At 48.0% G+C, this 23,004-nt stretch overlaps 1 protein-coding gene across 1 annotated transcript in view; it reads right to left on the bottom strand.

The window, feature by feature from the left end:
- Positions 1-23,004, bottom strand: part of LOC137314010 (NACHT, LRR and PYD domains-containing protein 3-like) — a 51,116-nt gene that overhangs the window by 5,934 nt on the left and 22,178 nt on the right. Inside the window, exons 2-5 of the mRNA XM_067979696.1 lie at positions 12,618-12,713; positions 8,014-8,180; positions 6,995-7,166; positions 6,824-6,889 (exon numbers count right to left, since the gene is read on the bottom strand). Of these exons, the coding sequence (XP_067835797.1) occupies positions 6,824-6,889; positions 6,995-7,166; positions 8,014-8,180; positions 12,618-12,713 (501 nt within the window). The remainder of the gene's footprint in view (positions 1-6,823; positions 6,890-6,994; positions 7,167-8,013; positions 8,181-12,617; positions 12,714-23,004) is intronic.

Here is a 23,004-nt window from a genome sequence, read left to right on the forward strand (position 1 = left end):
TTGAGGTTCGAGTGGAATAATTTATGAAACCGTCATTGGTACTGACCCTCTGCGGAAACGGGAAATAGGTTATTGTTTGCATTGGGAGAGGGACAGACTGTGAGTTGACAGAAGTTCCACTGTTATTGTATCAGACCTCGGGCAGGTTATCTGGGATATTGTGGTCACTGGGAGAGGGACAGACTGTGAATGGACAGAAGTTCCACTGTTATTGTATCAGACCTCGGGCAGGTTATCTGGGGTATTGTGGGCACTGGGAGAGGGACAGACTGTGAATGGACAGAAGTTCCACTGTTATTGTATCAGACCTCGGGCAGGTTATCTGGGATATTGTGGGCACTGGGAGAGGAACAGACTTTGAATGGACAGAAGTTCCACTGTTATTGTATGAGACCTCGGGCAGGTTATCTGGGATATTGTTGTCACTGGGAGAGGAACAGACTGTGAATGGACAGAAGTCCCACTGTTATTCTATCAGACCTCGGGCAGGTTATCTGGGATATTGTGGGCACTGTGAGAGGGACAGACTGAATGGACAGATGTTTCACTCTTATTGTATCAGGCCTCGGGCAGGTTATCTGTGATGTTGTGGGCACTGGGAGAGGGACAGACTGTGAATGGACAGAAGTTCCACTGTTATTGTATCAGACCTCGGGCAGGTTATCTGGGATATTGTGGGCACTGTGAGAGGGACAGACTGAATGGACAGATGTTTCACTCTTATTGTATCAGGCCTCGGGCAGGTTATCTGTGATGTTGTGGGCACTGGGAGAGGGACAGACTGAATGGACAGAAGTTCCACTCTTATGGTATCGGACCTTGGGCAGGTTATCTGGGATACGGTAGCATAGTGGTTATGTTACTGGGCTAGTAATCCAGAGGCCTGGACTAAAATCCAGAGTCATGAGTTTAAATCGCGCCACGGCAGCTGGCGAATTTAAATTCAATTAATTAATTAAATTCAATTAATGAAAAATAAAATCTGGAATTAAAATACTAGTATCAGTAATGATGGCCATGAAACTACCGGATTGTCGGAAAAACCCATCTGGTTCACTGATGTCCTTTCGGGAAGGAGACCTGCCGCCCTGACCCGGTCTGGCCTATATGTGACTCCAGACCCACAGCAATGTGGTTGATTCTTAATTGCCCTCTGAAATGGCCTAGCAAGCCACTCAGTTGTAAAATCTCGCTACGAAAAGTCATAATAAGAATAAAACCGGACGGACCACCCGGCATCGGACCACTAGGCACCGGACACGACAATGGCAAAACACCAAGCCCAGTCGACCCTGCAATGTCATCCTTACTAACATCTGGGGACTTGTGCCAAAATTGGGAGAGCTGTCCCACAGACCAGTCAAGCAACAGCCTGACATAGCCATACTCACAGAATCATATCTTTCAGCCAACGTCCCAGAATCTTCCATCACAATCCCTGGGTATGTCTTGTCCCACCGGCAGGACAGACCCACCAGAGGTGGCGGTACAGTGATATACAGTCAGGAGGGAGTGGCCCTGGGAGTCCTCAACATTGACTCTGGACCCCATGAAATCTCATGGCATCAGGTCAAACATGGGCAAGGAAACCTCCTGCTGATTACCACCTACCGTCCTCCCTCAGCTGATGAATCAGTCCTCCTCCATGTTGAGCACCACTTGAAGGAAGCACTGAGGGTCGCAAGGGCACAAAATGTACTCTGGGTGGGGGACTTCAATGTCCATCACCAAGAGTGGCTCTGTAGCACCACTACTGACCGAGCTGGCCGAGTCCTGAAGGACATAGCTGCCAGACTGGGCCTGCGGCAGGTGGTGAGCGAACCAACACGAGGGAAAAACTTACTTGACCTCGTCCTCACCAATCTACCTGTCGCAAATGCATCTGTCCATGACAGTATTGGTAGGAGTGACCACCGCACAGTCCTCGTGGAGATGAAATCCCGTCTTCGCACTGAGGACACCATCCAACGTGTTGTGTGGCACGACCACCGTGCTAAATGGGATAGATTCAGAACAGATCGAGCAGCTCAAAACTGGGCATCCATGAGGCGCTGTGGGCCATCAGCAGCAGCAGAATTGTATTCCAGCACAATCTGTAACCTCATGGCCCGGCATATTCCTCACTCTACCATTACCAACAAGCCAGGGGATCAACCCTGGTTCAATGAGGAGTGTAGAAGAGCATGCCAGGAGCAGCACCAGGCGTACCGAAAAATGAGGTGCCAACCTGGTGAAGCTACAACTCAGGACTACATGCATGCTAAACAGCGGAAGCAACATGCCATAGACAGAGCTAAGCGATTCCACAACCAACGGATCAGATCAAAGCTCTGCAGTCCTGCCACATCCAGTCGTGAATGGTGGTGGACAATTAAACAACTAACGGGAGGAGGAGGCTCTGCAAACATCCCCATTCTCAATGATGGCGGAGTCCAGCACGTGAGTGCAAAAGACAAGGCTGAAGCGTTTGCAACCATCTTCAGCCAGAAGGGCCGAGTGGATAATCCATCTCAGCCTCCTCCCGATATCCCCACCATCACGGAAGCCAGTCTTCGGCCAATTCGATTCACTCCACGTGATATCAAGAAACGGCTGAGTGCACTGGATGCAGCAAAGGCTATGGGCCCCGACAACATCCCAGCTGTAGTGCTGAAGACTTGTGCTCCAGAACTAGCTGCGCCTCTAGCCAAGCTGTTCCAGTACAGCTACAACACTGGCATCCACCCGACAATGTGGAAAATTGCCCAGGTATGTCCTGTCCACAAAAAGCAGGACAAATCCAATCCGACCAATTACCGCCCCATCAGTCTACTCTCAATCATCAGCAAAGTGATGGAAGGTGTCGTCGACAGTGCTATCAAGCGGCACTTACTCACCAATAACCTGCTCACCGATGCTCAGTTTGGGTTCCGCCAGGACCACTCGGCTCCAGACCTCATTACAGCCTTGGTCCAAACATGGACAAAAGAGCTGAATTCCAGAGGTGAGGTGAGAGTGACTGCCCTTGACATCAAGGCAGCATTTGACAGAGTGTGGCACCAAGGAGCCCGAGTAAAATTGAAGTCAATGGGAGTCACGGGGAAAACTCTCCAGTGGCTGGAGTCATACCTAGCACAAAGGAAGATGGTAGTGGTTGTTGGAGGCCAATCATCTCAGCCCCAGGGCATTGCTGCAGGAGTTCCTCAGGGCAGTGTCCTAGGCCCAACCATCTTCAGCTGCTTCATCAATGACCTTCCCTCCATCATAAGGTCAGAAATGGGGATGTTCGCTGATGACTGCACAGTGTTCAGTTCCATTCGCAACCCCTCAGATAATGAAGCAGTCCGAGCCTGCATGCAGCAAGACCTGGACAACATCCAGGCTTGGGCTGATAAGTGGCAAGTAACATTCGCGCCAGATAATTGCCAGGCAATGACCATCTCCAACAAGAGAGAGTCTAACCACCTCCCCTTGACATTCAACGGCATTACCATCGCCGAATCCCCCACCATAAACATCCTGGGGGTCACCATTGACCAGAAATTGAACTGGACCAGCCATATAAATACTGTGGCTACGAGAGCAGTTCAGAGGCTGGGTATTCTGCTGCGAGTGACTCACCTCCTGACTCCCCAAAACCTTTCCACCATCTACAAGGCACAAGTCAGGAGTGTGATGGAATACTCTCCACTTCACTGGATGAGTGCAGCTCCAACAACACTCAAGAAGCTCGACACCATCCAAGATAAAGCAGCCCGCTTGATTGGCACCCCATCCACCACCCGAAACATTCACTCCCTTCACCACCGGCGCACTGTGTCTGCAGTGTGCACCATCCACAGGATGCACTGCAGCAACTCGCCAAGGCTTCTTCGACAGCACCTCCCAAACCCGCGACCTCTACCACCTAAAAGGACAAGGGCCGCAGGCGCATGGGAACAACACCACCTGCACGTTCCCCTCCAAGTCACACACCATCCCGACTTGGAAATATATCGCCGTTCCTTCATTGTCGCTGGGTCAAAATCCTGGAACTCCCTTCCTAACAGCACTGTGGGAGAACCGTCACCACACGGACTGCAGCGGTTCAAGAAGGCGGCTCACCACCACCTTCTCGAGGGCAATTAGGGATGGGCAATAAATGCCGGCCTTGCCAGCGATGCCCACATCCCGTGAACGACTAAAAAAATAAAAATAAAAAATAAAAATATTGTGGGCACTGGGAGAGGGACAGGCTGTGAATGGACAGAAGTTCCACTGTTATTGTATCAGACCTCGGGCAGGTTATCTGGGATATTGTGGGCACTGGGAGAGGGAAAGACTGTGAATGGACAGAAGTCCCACTGTTGTGGTATCAGACCTCGGGCAGGTTATCTGAGATATTGTGGACATTGGGCGAGGGACAGACTGTGAATGGGCAGAGGTCCCACTGTTATTGTATCAGGCCTCGGGCAGGTTATCTGTGATATTGTGGGCTCTGGGAGAGGGACAGACTATGAATGGACAGAAGTTCCACTGTTATTGTATCGGACCTCGGGCAGGTTATCTGCTATATTGTGGGCACTGGGAGGGGGTTAAATTGAATACACATCAGTTAAATTGCGATAGTTTCAGGACTCGGGCAGATTCTCTGGCGTATTGCGTACATTTCTTTAGTCACATTTTAACCGGTAACGATTACTGCCATTCTAAAGGTACAGAGGGGAATCAGACTCATTATGTAAGGTATTCGGACTTTAGGTTGAGGGAATGGCGAGAGGGTTTGGTGTATTTTGTTTGGGCAAGCGAATTCATGATTGAAATGTTTCAGTGGAATTCCCAACATTGCTAAGAACATAAGAACATAAGAAATAGAAGCAGGAGTAGGCCATCTGCCCCCTCGAGCAAGCTCCGCCATTCATTAAGGTCACTGCTGATCGACCTCAAATCCACTTGCCCACCCTGTCGACATAGCCACTGATACCCTTCGTGTCCAAAAATCTATCGATCTCATTCTTGAATATACTCAACGGAAACAGGAAACAGGCTCACAATCAACAAAGTAATTACTAACGCGGAAGGGAAGTCAGGGTAATTTTCTCACCCGAAGGGCGAGAGAGCCTGGGAAGGACACGAAAGGGGCAGTGTAAGTGGGGTGAAGAGACAATTGAACGTGTTTCTGTGGATGCACTGAGAGGTGGGGTCATCTCTCCAACAGGGACAGGCTCATTTGGGCCAAATGGCCTTTTCCTGTCTCTAATCATTCTCATGTTATATTGTGTTTCAGAAATTGCGAACAATTTTTCTGCCGTTTTCCATCAACTTCGAATGTGCTTTCCGAACAGTCCTCTCATATCACCGATTAGAATTAGAATTAGAACTACTGCCCACATCACTCAGTGTAATGTTTGATCGGAAAACATTCACAGTTCATTTCAACTGTTCTCCCAATAATTATACTCCGTTGTTTCATTTTGGTCTAAATTTCCTACAATGCAGGTTTGGGAAATTACAAATCTGTTTCCATCAGTCATTCCATTGGGTCTAAAAAGACCCTGAGTTAAAGGACTATTATTTGAGGAGAATAAGTTCTCTCTTTCTCTGCCATTAGGAAGCCAGCCCAGAACTTCCGAATTACCCTGATCATTGTCTTTCCTCACATTTCTCCAAGGATCCATGATTTATTGTGTAAACATCTGTACATCTTCTCAGATAAGGTCGAACACTTTGTGAAATGATATCATTTTTAATATTTCGCATTTCTCCACCTCGTTCGCTACAGGTGATTGGGAGCAGCTTTCTCGGGGCGCAGGAAAACCGTGACGTCTGGCACAAAGCACTGCTCATCGATTGTGAGCCGAAAGCATCTGTGGGGCACATTGGAGTTGTGTACAGGATTCACAATATATCAGGATCCTGCCAGGACTGTATGGGGATTCACAGTGTATCAGGATCCTGCTAATTAAGTATGAGGATTCACAGTGTATCGGGATCCTGCCAGGTGTGTATGGGGATTCACAGTGTATCAGGATCCTGCCAGGTGCGTATGGGGGTTCACAGTGTATCTGCATCCTACCAGGTGTGTATGGGGATTCACACTGTATCTGGATCCTGCCAGATGTGAATGGGGGCTCACAGACTTTCACTATCCGGCCAGGTTTGTAAGCGTATTCACAGTGTATCAGGATCCTGCCAGGTGTGTATGGAGATTCACATTGTATCAGGATCCTGTCAGGTGTGTATGGGGATTCGAAGTGATCAGGATCCTGCCAGGTGTATGTGGGGATTCACAGTGTATCAGGGTCCTGCCACGTGTGTATGGGGATTCACAGTGTATCAGGATCCTTCCAGGTGTGTATGGGGATTCACAGTGTATCAGGATCCTTCCAGGTGTGTATGGGGATTCACAGTGTATCAGGATCCTTCCAGGTGTGTATGGGGATTCACATTGTATCAGGATCCTGCCAGGTGTGTATGGGGTTCACAGTGTATCAGGATCCTGCCAGGTGTGTGTGTGGTTTCACAGTTTATCAGGATCCTTTCAGGTGTGTATGGGGATTCACAGTGTATCAGGATCCTCCCAGGTGTGAATGGTTTTTCACAACTGTTCGCAATCAGCACCTGGATTGGCTGGAGTAATAAAACATCTGCAACTTTGCAAACAATTGAGATCAGCGAATACTAACGGATCGCGCAGACGATTTGAAGTTGATGAAGAATTCAAAATCATACTTTATTCTGTTCCCGCCGTCCTTTCAACATCTGATTCACAGATTCTGACAATCTCGAAACAAAAGACTACAGTAGAACATTCTACTTCTCAGAAGTGAAATAAACAGTTTGAAATCTCCATGTCATCACTTACCTTTCAGTTGACTGGGTATTTCAGATAAACCTCGTCCGATGTTCATAGAATCAAATGGATCAGGACCTGTTTAAATCAATGAGATTTCATAAAATCAGATCTGTGTCATATTATAGTAAATTCTGCAGTGTTTCAATCTGAAATTGAATTCAGTGTGTGATTTTACCGTACCAAGTTCCTGCATCTCTTTCAGTATTTTGTCCAACTTTGGTACCGCATGGTGCATTTTCACAAAGGATTCCCACATCACCCTTCGGGCCCGAGAGCCGTTCTCCATCACCAGATTTAGGAGAAGTTTGGAACTGTCCGCCCTGTTTCCCTTCTCCACGAGATCAACGACTGTCTGTAAAGGATAATAATTAACATATGGGCCTCTCCTTTTCCCAGTCCCAATCAAACTGTTTCCCTTTGTTTTCAGTCCCATACCCGAACCGTTCGCCTGTACTTTGTGCAGACACTGACCGATCCACTGGGTATTTTCACCTCTTCGTATCATTGTTTCAGATTAACTGCACTATCAGTTTTATCCATTTCTTACCTATTTGGCCCATTTCAGTTCTGTCGTATTTTATGATTCCAAGATATGATATCCTGTTACTTCTCTGATGTTTAAATAATCCAAACTCATTCTACAAGGCACAAGTCAGGACTGTGATGGAATACTCTCCACTTGCCTGGAATGGTGCAGCTCCAACAACACTCAAGAAGCTCGACACCATCCAAGATAAAGCAGCCCACTTGATTGGCACCCCATCCACCACCCTAAACATTCACTCCCTTCACCACCGGCGCACAGTGGCTGCAGTGTGTCCCATCCACAGGATGCACTGCAGCAACTCGCCAAGGCTTCTTCGACAGCACCTCCCAAACCCGCGACCTCTACCACATGGAAGGACAAGGACAGCAGGCACATGGGAACAACACCACCTGCACGTTCCCCTCCAAGTCACACACCATCCCGACTTGGAAACATATCGCCGTTCCTTCCTCGTCGCTGGGTCAAAATCCTGGAACTCCCTCCAGAACAGCACTGTGGGAGAACCTTCACCGCACGGACTGCAGCGGTTCAAGAAGGCGGCTCACCAACACCTTCTAAAGGGCAATTAGGGATGGGCAATAAATGCTGGCTTCGCCAGCGACGCCCACATCCCACGAACGAATAAAAAAAATTCTGTATCCCTCCCACTTACCCGATGTTCGTGTCCACTGAAATGCCTCTCGTATGTTAACAACGAGCTGACCCCGTCCACCCCTTCTTCAATCGCCTGTTCTAGTCTGTCCCGGTAGAATTTCGTCAACTGGAACAGCTGGTAATCGTCGCACTTTGTGAGGAACTCAGTGATTGCAGTGTTCGGATCTGTGAACAAAAATGGAGAAAACTAAACACATTGTCGACTTTCTATCCGGGCCGCATTGGAGCAATGGGAGTCTTTCAGAAGGGAGATTGAGACCATACAATGGCAACATGTTCCCGTAAAGGTCAAGGGTGGTTCCAAGAACTCCAGGGAACCTTGGATGTCAGGGGATATACGAGAATGGATTAGGAAAAAAAGGAGGGCTTTTTGCAGATACAAAAGGCTAAAGACGGGGGAAGCCCTCGAGGAGTACAAAAAGTGCAGGGGGATACTTAAAAAAATAAATTAGAAGATCAAGGAGGGGCCATGAAATAACACTGGCGAGCAAAATAAAGGAAAATCCTAAGATGTTTTATAAGTATATTAAGGGTAAGAGGATAACTAGGGCAAAAATAGGGCCCATTCGGGACAAAAATGGCAATCTGTGTGTGGAGCCGGAAGATGTAGGAGGGGTTCTAAATGAATGTTTTGCATCTGTTTTCACTATAGAGAAGGACGATGTAGACATAGAAATACGGCAGGGGGACTGTGATATACTCGAACATATTAACATCGAGCAGGAGGAGGTATTGGCGGTTTTAGCAGGCCTAAAAATGGATAAATCCCCAGGCCCGGACGAAATGTATCCCAGGCTACTGTGTGAGGCAAAGGAGGAGATTGCGGGGGCTCGAACACATATATTCAGAACCTCTCTGGCCACAGGGGATGTGCCAGAGGACTGGAGAACCGCTAATGTAGTACCATTATTCAAGAAGGGGAGTCGGGAAAAACCAGGGAACTACAGGCCAGTGAGCCTAACATCAGTGGTAGGAAAATTATTGGAAAAAATTCTGAAGGACAAAATTAGTCTCCACTTGGAGAAGCAAGGATTAATCAGGGATAGTCAACATGGCTTTGTCAAGGGAAGATCATGTCTGACTAATTTGATTGAATTTTTTGAGGGGGTGACTAGGCGTGTGGATGAGGGTAACGCAGTGGATGTGGTATACATGGATTTCAGTAAGGCCTTCGATAAAGTCCCGCACAGGAGACTGGTCAAGAAGGTACGAGCCCATGGAATCCAGGTTGCCTTGGCACTTTGGATACAAAACTGGCTTAGTGGCAGAAGGCAGAGGGTGATGGTCGAAGGTTGTTTTTGTGACTGGAAGCCTCTGGCCAGTGGGGTACCACAGGGATCGGTACTGGGTCCCTTGCTGTTTGTGGTCTACATTAATGACTTGGATATGAATGTAAAAGGTATGATCAGTAAGTTCGCTGATGATACAAAAAATGGTAGGGTGGTAAATAGCGAGGAGGATAGCCTCAGTCTGCAGGACGATATAGATGGGTTGGTCGGATGGGCGGAACAGTGGCAAATGGAATTTAACCCGGAAAAGTGCGAGGTGATGCACTTTGGAGGGACTAACAAGGCAAGGAAATACACAATGAATGGGAAGACCCTAGGCAAGACAGATGGTCAGAGGCATCTTGGTGTGCAAGTTCACAGATCCCTGAAGGCGGTGGAACAGGTAGATAAGGTGGTAAAGAAGGCATATGGGATACTTGCCTTTATTAGCAGAGGCATAGAATATAAGGGCAAGGAGGTTATGATGGTACTGTATAAAACACTGGTTAGGCCACAGCTAGAGTACTGTGTGCAGTTCTGGTCGCCACACTACAGGAAGGATGTGATCGCTTTGGAGAGGGTGCAGAGGAGATTCACCAGGATGTTACCAGGGCTGGAGCGCTTCAGCTGTGAAGAGAGACTGGGAAGATTGGGTTTGTTTTCCTTGGAGCAGAGGAGGCTGAGGGGGGACATGATTGAGGTGTACAAAATTATGAGGGGCATAGATAGGATGGATACTAAGGAGCTTTTCCCCTTCGTTGAGGGTTCTATAACAAGGGGGCATAGATTCAAGGTAAAAGGCGGGAGGTTTAGAGGGGATTTGAGAAAGAACTTTTTCACCCAGAGGGTGGTTGGCGCCTGGAACTCACTGCCTGAAAGGGTTGTGGAGGCAGGAACCCTCACAACTTTCAAGAAGCATTTGGATGAGCACTTGAAATGCCATAGCATACAAGGCTACGGACCAAATGCTGGAATATGGGATTCGATTAGACAGGGCTTGATGGCCGGCGCGGGCACGATGGGCCGAAGGGACTCTATCCGTGCTGTATAATTCTATGATTCTATGATTTCGTCTAATAACAAACGGCTGAAGCCTCCTGTGAGACACATTGTCAAACACCTTCTGAAAACCCATATACACCGCATGTGCTGCATTCCATCGATCTATATAGTCACCTTTCAACAAAGCTGTATCAGGTTTGTCAAATACGCTTGTCTGCAGCGAATCTATTCCCGCTTCCCCTGATCATCCCCTGCATCTCTCAATGTTCACTAATTCGACCTGGAATTAGAGATTCGAGGAGTCTGCCCACTACTGACGGAGACTAATTGGTCTCCAGTTACCCCTTCACCCTCTCTCCCTATTTTAACAGAGACATTACTTGGTCTCCTTCAGTCCACCTGGATATTTTTGATAACAATCGAGGATTGAGAAATTTTGATCACAGCCCCTCCTATCTCCTCTCTGACTTCCTTTAACAGCCTCGGGTGTTTTATCTCTGGGCCCAGTGATTTATCCACCTCGGCGATGTTTCTCAGATCCAAATCCTTCTCTGCAGTTCTCAAAACTATGGTCCCTCATCCTCCTCTAGCACACCAACATTTTCACTTCCACCATCATTTTTAGAAGCTAAAGGAAATATTTTGTATCTCCCCAAACCTTCATCCACAATTACTTACCCGCAGTTCTCCCTCTATCTCACCTCCACTGCGTGCTGGCCTGCAAAACCCATTGAGAATTGTGCCATTTCCCTTGCTATTACTTAACTGGGTACTTATGGATTCTGTCTTAACATAGCTCCCTGGATCAACATTATGTTCTCAACCTCTCCTTCTCTCTCCCTCTCTGTTCTCCTTTAAGACGCTCCTTAAAACCTATATCTTTGAACACGCTTTTGGTCACCCGTCCTAATATCCCCTTATTTGATTCACTGTCAATTTTTTTTTGATAATCGGTCCTGTGAGGCGCCCTGGGTCATTTTACGACATTAATGTTGCTAGACAAATGCAAGTTGTTATTGTTTCAGCTCTGTCATAGAACCTTTATTAATAGTGGCGTCCAGAACTATTGTTCGCTCCACTTAAAATGTTATAACCAGGACCTTTTCGCTTTGAGTGCTGTGAAAAATCACACCCTGTCTTATATTTACTACATTACATGCCATGATTCTGACTTCCCAAATGTGTTTGGAATGATTTGTAGATTCACAGACATGAAACTCAACCATAACTCCGATTTTTTGGAATGTTGACCCGTTTACGTTTCTTCGTTTTTTTTCCCCAATATCAAGTGACGTTATCTCTCAATACTTCAAAACAACATTCCTTTTTTCCTGCAAATAACTTTTCACTATTTCATAAATCTTTTGTTTCTCCTCCAACAGTTTTATTAATTCCACTCTCCAGTCTCAGACCCGGATATTTCACACCCTCCAGTCATATCAACTGAAGCCCCATTCATACAGTCTGTAAAACCATTGTTGATCGGTTCAGACCGTGACCGTCCCTTCCCTTCTCCCTGAACTCACTCGACTGTCGCAAGACCTTGAACCCTTCCCTCCTGCTCCATTCACCCAGTCTGTAAAACCATTGAATGGTCGGTTCAGACAGTGACCGTCCCTTCCCTTCTCCCTGAACTCACTCTATCCCCAAGAGCGTGAACCCTTCCCTCCTGCTCCAGCCCTGCAGCCACACATTGACCTGACTCATATTTCCATCCTCAGCAGCCCAGTGTAAAACAATTTGGAGACAACCACCTGGAGGGCTTGTTTTTTTCAGTCTCGAGCCGAAATCTTAATATTCCCTCTATAATCGTATTCGTATTATTGTTTCCGACTATGGCTATTTGCCGATCCCCCTTCACTTCCAGAGATGATCCTACGCATTCCAGGATGTTGTTCACTCTAGCACCAGGGAGGCAACTCACTATTCGGGACCTGCTCAAGGCTGCAGAAGAGACTCTCTATTCCCCTAACAATAGAATCTCCCACCACTATCACTCTCCGATTCCTGTGTCCCACCTGCCTCTCACCCCCACCACACTCGGGGTGTCCCCCGTTCTCTGGTCTCACACTGTTACGCAGGAAGACCATCCTCTGAGTCACTGTCTCTTTCCACCTTACAGTCCCCAACACCAGGTATCAATTGGACAGTTCCAGTACTCAGGAGATCCCTCCGCCTGTGATTGCACCGTCCCTCTAGATGGTCACTCACTTCCCTCTATCAACACTGCATCTGTGCTGTTACCTCTTGTGTGTAAGCTGCAGGTTCTTGCTCGTGATCTGAACCCTTTGTCAGGACAGAAATTATATTTTGATGAATTTTCTGAACCTACCTGTGTCCATTCTCATTCTTGGTGAAGGTGTTGGATCTTCTCCTCTGTTTGAACCTTCAGCCATGGTGGTGACAGACGTTCCCAAATTCTGATGCTCTGTAATAAATGTATTAATAGGAGGGTTAGACAGAAATATTAAAATGAGCAGGAGAACGTTCCCTTGCTAAACATGATGTCAAGTCTCTCCTCCCCCATCAGTACAACAGCTGTTAGTTCTGGGATCAAGCCTTTCCCGAGTGTTATGATCAACGCTCCATATCAGGTGTGACACAGACAGCTGCCCAGTGAAATCCAGTGAGTCCCACTGATCTCCACAACCCAGTTCCCGTCGGCCGAGACTCTGCACTGGGAGCGCCGAATTGGTAAGATTTACTCACACAGTGCACGCCAGAACCAGCCTTATTCCTGAGGTAGTGAATAATCTCAAAGGAAACCTGGAGCGGGGTGATCAATGATGAATTAAATTAACCTTCAATCGGTTTTACACAGTCTGGGGGTATTGTATCATTTAATTTACAGATGTATTGAATATTTTTGATTTGTTGAGCTTCGGTATTGAATTCAGAATATGAATATGATACCTATCTACAAATACAATATATAGCTGGGTCTGATTCCGCTGGTGTTTGTGGGCAGCGACATTGTCCGTGTGTTCATGGAGATATGTCCTGGTTTGTGCTTCTATTAGAATATATTTACCACATCACTCATGGTGTCAGCACCGGAATAATGAGCACTGTAGGAGGTGAGGAGATTTACAATTGTTCTGATATTAACACCAATGAGCACTGGAGCAGGTGAGGAGATTTATCACTGTTCTAATATTAACACTAATGAGCACTGTAGGAGATTTACCACTGTTCTAATATTAACACTAATGAGCACTGTAGGAGGTGAGGAGATTTACCACTGTTCTAATATTAACACCAATGAGCACTGTAGGAGGTGAGGAGATTTACCACTGTTCTAATATTAACACCAATGTGCACTGTAGGAGGTGAGGAGTTTTAGCACTGTTCTAATATTAACACTAATGCGCACTGTAGGAGGTGAGGAGATTTGCCACTGTTCTTATATTAACACGAATGAGCACTGTAGGACGTGCGGAGATTTACCACTGTTATAATATTAACACTAATGAGCACTGCAGGAGGTGAGGAGATTTACCACTGTTCTAATATTAACACTAATGCGCACTGTAGGAGGTGAGGAGATTTACCACTGTTCTAATATTATCACCAATGAGCATTGTAGGAAGTGAGGAGATTTACCACTGTTCTAATATTAACACTAATGCGCACTGTAGGAGGTGAGGAGATTTACCACTGTTCCAATATTAACACTAATGAGCACTGTAGGAGGTGAGGAGATTTACCACTGTTCTAATATTAACACTAATGAGCACTGTAGGAAGTGAGGAGATTGACCACTGTTCTAATATTAACACCAATGAGCATTGTAGGAAGTGAGGAGATTTACCACTGTTCTAATATTAACACTAATGCGCACTGTAGGAGGTGAGGAGATTTACCACTGTTCCAATATTAACACTAATGAGCACTGTAGGAGGTGAGGAGATTTACCACTGTTCTAATATTAACACTAATGAGCACTGTAGGAAGTGAGGAGATTGACCACTGTTCTAATATTAACACTAATGAGCACTGTAGGAGATGAGGAGATTTACCACTGTTCTAATATTAACACTAATGCGCACTGTAGGAAGTGAGGAGATTTACCACTGTTCTAAAATTAACACTAATGAGCACTGTAGGAGGTGAGGAGATTTACCGCTGTTCTAATATTAACACGAATGAGTACTGTAGGAGGTGAGGAGATTTACCACTGTTCTAATATTAACACTAATGAGCACTGTAGGAGGTGAGGAGATTTACCACTGTTCTAATATTAACAGTAATGAGCACTGTTGGAGGTGAGGAGATTTACCACTGTTCTAATATTAACACTAATGAGCACTGCAGGAGGTGAGGAGATTTACCACTGTTCTAATATTAACACTAATGAGCACTGTAGGAGGTGAGGAGAATTAATACTGTTCTAATATTAACACTAATGTGAAATGTTCTGGATCGTGTAACTTTAAACCCTTAGGTGGTGCACAGAATTTATTTGTTGTTTTTCTTTAAACATCTTGCAATCTCAGAAAACGCCATCAATATATAATTGGTAGATATGGCTACTCTTTTACAATGAAGATTCTCCACTTGTGTATGACCCCACACTCGCGTTTCCCATCAAACTATCAGTCTGTGTCCTTTCCTTTCCCCACTGTGGAAATGTAAAAGTGATTTAGTCTCGGCTCAGTAATTTCTCCAAACTCTCGAAGTTATTCTGCGGCATTAATTTATAACCAAGTTTGAGACTTTGTAAAATTCAGTAACTGCTGTTTCACTCACACTGATACTCGTATAATAAATAAACAGCGACAACTTGCATCTCCACAGCGCCTTTAACATCAAAAAAATTCCAAGGCGTTTCACAGAACCCGAATCAGAGAAGAGATGGATGCTGAATGAAGAAGGGGTGGTCAAACGGTTGGTTCAAGAAGTGGATTTTAGAAGGGTCTTAAAGGAGCAGAAGGAGGTGGAGTGGTTTGGGGAGAGAATTGCAGAACATCGAGCCGGGATAACTGAAGGCTTTACTATGTTTGGAGGCGGAAGATGTTGGTGTGGTTCTTAATGAATACTTTGCATCTGTCCTCACAAAAGAGGGGGACGATGCAGAGATTGTAGTTAAGGGGGAGGAGTGTGAAATATTGGATGGGATAAACATCGTGAGAGAGCAAGTATTAAGGGGATTAGCATCTTTGAAAGTAGATAAATCACCAGGGCCAGATAAAATGTTTCCCAGGCTTTTAAGAGAAGCAAGGGAGGAAATAGCGGATGCTCTGACCTTCATTTTCCAATCCTCACTGGACACAGGCGTGGTGCCTGTGGATTGGAGGACTGCTAATGTTGTACCGTTGTTTTAAAAGGGAGTGCACCACAGACAGAGTAATGACAGGCCAGTCAGTCTAACATCGGTGGTGGGCAAATTATTGCAATCAATTCTGAGGGACAGAATAAACTGTCACCTAGAAAAGCACGAAGTAATCAAGCACAGCCAGCATGGATTTAAGGGAAGATCGTGTCTGACTTACTTGATTGAATTTTTTGAGGTGGTAACAAGGAGGGTTGATAAGGGTAGTGCATTTGATGCAGTCTACATGGATTTTCGCAAAGGCTTTTGACAAGGTCCCACAAGGTAGAATGGTCAAAAAAGTAAAAGCCCATTGGATCCAAGGAAAGTGGCAAGTTGGGTCCAAAATTGTCCCAGTGGCAGGAAGCATAGGGTCATGATGGACAGGTGTTTTTGAGACTGGAAGGCTGCTTCCAGTGGGGTTCCACAGGGCTCAGTACGAGGTACCTTGCTTTTTGTGATATATGTTAATGATTTCGACTTAAATATAGGGAGCATGATTAAGAAGTTGGTAGATGATATAAAAATTGGCCGTGTGGTTGATAGTGAGGAGGAAAACTGTAGACTGCAGGAAGATATCAATGGACTGGTCAGGTAGGCAGAAAAGTGGCAAATGGAATTCAACCCAGAGAAGTGTGAGGTAATGCATTTGGGGAAGGCAAACAAGGCAAGGAAGTACACAATAAATGGGAGGATACTGAGGTTTAGAGGAACAAAGGGACCTTGGAATGCATGTTCACCGATCCCTGAAGGTAGCAGGACCGGTAGATAAGTTGGCTAAGGCGGCATACGGGATACTTTCCTTTATTAGCCGAGGCATAGAATGTAAGAGCAGGGAGGTTATGCTGGAACTGAATAAAAAACTGGTTAGGCCACATCTTGAGTACTAGTACAGCTCTGGTCGCCACATTACAGGAAGGATGTAGTTGCACTGGAGAGGGGACAGAGGAGATTTATGAAGATGTTGCCAGGACTGGAGAATTTTAGCTCTGGGGAAAGAGTGGATAGGCTGGGGTTGTTCTCTTTGGGACAGAGGAGGCTGAGGGGTGAATTAATTGAGGTGTATAAAATTTGAGGGGCTTAGATAGAGTGGATAGGAAGGACCTATTTCCCTTAGCAGAGAGATCAATAACCGGGGGCATAGATTTAAATTAATTGGTAGAAGGATTAGAGGGGAGCTGAGGAGAAATGTTTTCACCCAGATGGTTATGGGGGTCTGGAACTCACTGCCTGAAAGGGTGGTCGAGGTAGAAACCTTCATCGCATTTAGGAAGTACCTGGATGTGCACCTGAAGTGCCGTAACCTACAAGGCTATGGACCAAGTGCTGCAAAATGGGGTTAGGCTGGATGGCTCTTTTTGGGCCAGCGCGGACACAATGGGTGGAATTGCCTCCTTCTGTGCCATAAATTTTCTATGATTCTAAGATTCTAAAGCAGAACTGCCATAGATGGGGTGAGGAGGGAGTGAAATATAGAAGAGGCCACAGTCGGAGGAACAGAGAGATCTTGGTGGTAGGGGCTTGTAGGGCTGGAGTCGGTTAGAGATAGGGTGAGATGGGACCATGGAGGGATTTAAACACAAGGATGAGAGTTTTAATTTGGAGATGCTGGGGGACCAGGAGCTAATGCAGGTTCAGAAGTGATCGGTGAGCAGGGTTTTGGATTCACTTAAGTTTACAAAGGGTCAAAGGAGCAAAGCCGGCCCGGAAAGTTTTGGAAAAATCGAGTCCACAGGTGATAAAAGCATGGCTGAGGGTTTCAGCAGCAGATGGGCTGAAGCAGGGATGGAGATGGACGATGTTACAGAGGTGGAATCAAGCGGTCCTTGTGATGGAGAGAATATCAGATCAGAAGCTCAGCTTGATGTCAAATCGAACGCTGAGGTTGTGAACAGTCGGGTTCAATCGGAAATATTGGCTGAGACGGGAATGGAATGACTGGCGAGGGAACAATATTCATGGCAGTGGCTTAAGACGGTGTCTTTGGTCTTCCCAATGTTTACTTTGAGAAATATTTTTTAAAATTCGTTCATGCGATGTGGGCGTCGCTGGCATGGCCAGCATTTATTGCCCATCCCTAATTGCCCTTGAAAAGGTGGTGGTGAGCCGCCTTCTTGAACCGCTGCACTCCGTGTGGTGATGGTTCTCCCACATTGTTGTTAGGAACGGAGTTCCAGGATTTTGACCCAGCGACGATGAAGGAACGGCGATATATTTCCAAGTCGGGATGGTGTTTGATTTGGAGCGGGACGTGCAGGTGTTGTTGTTCCCATGTGCCTCCTGCCCTTGTCCTTCCAGGTGGTAGAAGTCGCTGGTTTGGAGGTGCTGTCGAAGAAGCCTTGGCGAGTTGCTCAGGTGAGTCAATCGCCACAGAATACCCAGCCTCTGACCTGCTCTTGCAGCCACAGTATTTATGTGGCTGGTCCAGTTAAGTTTCTGGTCAATGGTGACCCCCAGGATGTTGATGGTGGGGGATTCGGCGATGGTAATGCCGTTGAATGTCAAGGGGACTGGATGTCGGGCAAGCAGCTTGACAAAGCAGAGGCAGTGGAGGGGTGGAGAGGTAGAACAGAGTATTGTCAGTGCATGTTAAAGCTGACCCCTTGTCTAAAGATAATGTGTCCAAGGGGCAGCATTTGGAGGAGAAAGAGGAGGGGGTGAGATTAGATCTCAAGGGGATTCCAGAGGTAAAAGTGCGGGGGTGGGAAGAGAATCCATTGATGAAGATTCTCCAGCTACGACTGGACAGGGAAAAGTGGAACCAAGTGAGGGCAGTCCCAATGAGCTGGACAATGGAGGAAAGCCGTTGGAGGAGGATATTGTGATCGACCGTGTCAAAGACTGCAGAGGTGGAGAAGAATGAGGAGGGATAGATTACCACAGTCACAGACACAGTAGGTGTTATTTGTGACTTTGATTATTGCCACTTCAGTGCTGTGACAGGAGGGGAAACCTGATTGGAGAGATTCACACATGGAGTTGTGAGAAAGATGGGCAGAAATTTGGGAGGAGACAAAATATTGAAAGGAAAGAGAGGCTGGAGATGGAGATGCACGTGTCTGAACTGTTCACCCACTCAAACCCTCTTCTCTGTAATGCAAGGGTCTCATTTGTAGTTTAATGTTCTCGAAGAAGATAAATTCATTTCACATTTACATAACATTCCAAGCTCTGGCTGGAATCTCCCAGTTCCATCAGAGGAGTTATCTAGTACCATGATACAGAATTGGTGCAAAGCTCCCGATATTGTCTTTTTACAAAACTGGTTCAGAAAAAGCAGCCTCATCACTTCCCCTTTTTACGCAGAATGACACAGGATGGACAGCATAGAAATACGCCATTGGGCCCAACTGTTCCACACGAGCCTGTCCCCGACATCGACATCGAACCCCATCAGAATATCCTTCGATTCATTTCTCCCTCATGTGTTTATCCAACTTCCCCTTAAATTCAGCGGGGCGTCGGAGAGGGGCCGGGTCAGTGGGGCGCCGGAGAGGGGATGGGGCAGCGGGGCGTCACCCGATCCGCCACCCTCAATCTGAGTAATGACACGCTCCATCACACTCACTCTCAGTACCGACCCGCGTCATCACACTCAATTTCAGTACTGACTCACTCCATCACCCTCTCTCTCAGCACTGACCCACTCCATCACCCTCTCTCTCAGCACTGACCCACTCCATCACCCTCTCTCTCAGGACTGACCCGCTCCATTACCCTCACTCAGGACTGAAACCGCTCCATCACCCTCACTCTCAGCACTGAACCGCTCCAAGACCTCATTCTCAAAACTGACCCGCTCCGTCACCCTCACTCTCAGTACTGACCCGTTCCATCATCCTCACTCTCAGTACTGACCCGTTCCATCACCCTCAATCTCAGTACTGACCCACTCCATCATCCTCACTCTCAGTACTGCCACGCTCCATCACCCTCACTCTCAGTACTGACCCGCTCCATCACCCTCACTCTCAGTACTGACCCGCTACATCAACCTCACTCTCAGTACTGACCCGCTACATCAGCCTCACTCTCAGTACTGACCCGCTCCAGCACCCTCACTCTCAGTACTGACCCGCTCCAGCACCCTCACTCTCAGTACTGACCCGCTCCATCACGTTCACTCTCAGTACTGACCAGCTCCATCACCCTCACTCTCAGAACTGACCCGCTCCATTACCCTCACTCTCAGTACTGACCCGCTCCATCAACCTCACTCTCAGTACTGACCCGCTACATCACCCTCACTCGCAGTACTGACCCGCTCCAGCACCCTCACTCTCAGTACTGACCCGCTCCATCACCCTCACTCTCAGTACTGACCCGCTCCATCACCCTCACTCAGTACTGACCCGCTCCGTCACACTCACTCTCAGTACTGAACCGCTCCATCAACCTCACGCTCAGTACTGACCCGCTCCATCACCCTCACTCTCAGTACTGACCCGCTCCATCACCCTCACTCAGCACTAACCCGCTCCATCACCCTCACTCTCAGTAATGACCCGTTCCATCACCCTCACTCTCAGTATTGACCCACTCCATCATCCTCACTCTCAGTACTGACCCGCTCCATCACCCTCACTCTCAGTACTGCCCCGCTCCTTCACCCTCACTCTCAGTACTGACCCTCTCCTTCACCATCACTCTCAGGACTGACACGCTCCATCACCCTCACTCTCAGTACTGACCCGCTCAATCAACTTCACTCTCGTTACTGACACGTTCCATCACCCTCACTCACAGTAATGCCAAACTCCATCACCCTCAATCTCAAGACTGACCCGCTCCATCAACCTCACTCTCAGTACTGACACGCTCCATGACCCTCACTCTCTGCACTGACCCGCTCCATCTTCTTCAATCTCAGTGCTGACGCGCTCCATCACCCTCACTCTCAGTACTGACCCGCTCCGTCATCCTCACTCTCAGTACTGACCCGCTCCGTCACCCTCACTCTCAGTACTGTCCCGCTCCGTCACCCTAACTCTCTGTACTGACCCGCTACGTTACCGTCACTCTCAGTACTGACCCGCTCCGTAACACTCACTCTCAGTAGTGACCCGCTCCGGCACCCTCACTCTCAGTACTGACCCGCTCCGTCACACACACTCTCAGTACTGACCCGCTCCGTCACCATCACTCTCAGTAATGACCCGCTCCGTCACCCTCACTCTCAGTACTGACCCGCTCCGTCACCTTCACTCTCAGGACTGACCCTCTCCGTCACAGTCACTCTCAGTCCTGACCCGCTCAATCATCCTCAATCTCACGACTGACCCGCTCCATCACCCTCACTCTCAGTACTGACCCGCTCCATAAACCTCACTCTCATTACTGACCCGTTCCATCAACCTCACTCACAGCAATGCCAAACGCCATCACCCTCACTCTCAGTAATGACCCGCTCCATCACCCTCACTCTCAGTAATGACCCGCTCCATCACCCTCACTCTCAGTACTGACCCGCTGAATCACCCTCACTCTCAGTACTGACCCGCTCCATTACCCTCACTCTCTGTACTGACCCGCTCCATCTTCTTCAATCTCAGTGCTGACTCGCTCCATCACCCTCAGTCTCAGTACTGACCCGCTCCATCTCTCTCACTCCCATTACTGACCCACTCCATCACCCTTACTCCCAGTACTGACCTGCTCCATCACCCTCACATTCAGTACTGCCCGACTCGAACACCCTCACTCTCAATACTGACCCGCTCCATCACCCTCACTCTCAGAGCTGACCCGCTCCTTCAACCTCACTCTCAGTACTGACCCGCTCCATCATCGTCACTCTCTGTACTAACCCGCTCCATCACCCTCACTCTCTGTACTAACCCGCTCCATCACCCTCACTCTCTGTACTGACCCGCTACATCACCCTCACTCTCAGTACTGACCCGCACCCTCACCCTCACTCTCAGTACTGACACGCTCCGTCACACTCAATCTCAGTACTGACCCGCTCCGTCGCCATCACTCTCAGTACTGCCCCGGTCCGTCACCCTCACTCTCAGCACTGACCCGCTCCATCACCCCCACTCTCAGTACTGTCCCGCTCCATCACCTTCACTCTCGTTACTGACCCGTTCCATCACCCTCACTCATAGTAATGCCAAACTCCATCACCCTCAATCTCAGTACTGCCCCAGACCAATACACTCACTCTCAGTCCTGCGCCGCTCCTTCACCCTCACTCTCAGTACTGCCCCACTCCATCACCCTCAGTCTCAGCACTGACGTACTCCATCACCCTTACTCCCAGTACTGACCCGCTCCAACACCCTCACAATCAGTACTGACACGATCCATTACCCTTACTCTCTGTACTGACCCGCTCCATCTCCTTCACTCTCAGTGCTGACGCGCTCCATCACCCTCACTCTCAAGACTGACTCACTCCATCACGGTCAATCACAGTACTGACCCCCTCCAGAACCCTCACTCTCAGTACTTACCGAGTCCATCACCCTCACTCTCAGTGCTGCCCCGCTCCTTCACCCTCACTCTCAGTACTGACCCGCTCCAGCACCCTCACTCTCAGTACTGACCCGCTCCATCACCCTCTCTCTCAGTGCTGACTCGCTCCATCACCCTCAGTCTCAGTACTGACCCGCTCCATCACCCTCACTCTCATTACTGACCCATTCCATCACCCTCACTCACATGTAATGCCAAACTCCATCACCCTCACTCTCAGTACTGACCCGCTCAATCACCCTCACTCTCAGTACTGACCCGCTCAATCAACTTCACTCTCATTACTGACCCGTTCCATCATCCTCACTCACAGTAATGCCAAACTCCATCACCCTCAATCTCAGAACTGCCCCAGTCCATCACCCTCACTCTCAGTACTGCACCACTCCATCACCCTCACTCTCAGTAGTGACCCGCTCCATCACCCTCACACTCAGTACTGCCCCACTCCATCACCTTCACTCTCAAGACTGACCCGCTCCATCAACCTCACTCTCAGTACTGACACGCTCCATTACCCTCACTCTCTGTACTGACCCGCTCCATCTCCTTCAATCTCAGTGCTGACGCGCTCCATCAACCTCACTCTCAAGACTGACCCGCTCCATCACCCTCACTCTCAGTACTGACCCGCTCCGTCATCCACACTCTCAGTACTGACCCGCTCCGTCACCCTCACTCTCAGTACTGTCCCGCTCCTTCACCCTCACTCTCAGTACTGACCCGCAAAGTTACCGTCACACTCAGTCCTGACCCGCTCCGTCACACTCACTCTCAGTAGTGACCCGCTCCGGCACCCTCATTCTCAGTACTGACCCGCTCCGTCACCCTCACTCTCAGTACTGACCCGCTCCAACTCTCTCACTCCCATTACTGAGCCACTCAATCATCCTTACTCCCAGTACTGACCTGCTCCATCACACTCACT

The sequence above is a fragment of the Heptranchias perlo genome, unplaced genomic scaffold, assembly GCF_035084215.1.
Source record: "Heptranchias perlo isolate sHepPer1 unplaced genomic scaffold, sHepPer1.hap1 HAP1_SCAFFOLD_50, whole genome shotgun sequence".
Lineage (NCBI taxonomy): Eukaryota > Metazoa > Chordata > Chondrichthyes > Hexanchiformes > Hexanchidae > Heptranchias > Heptranchias perlo.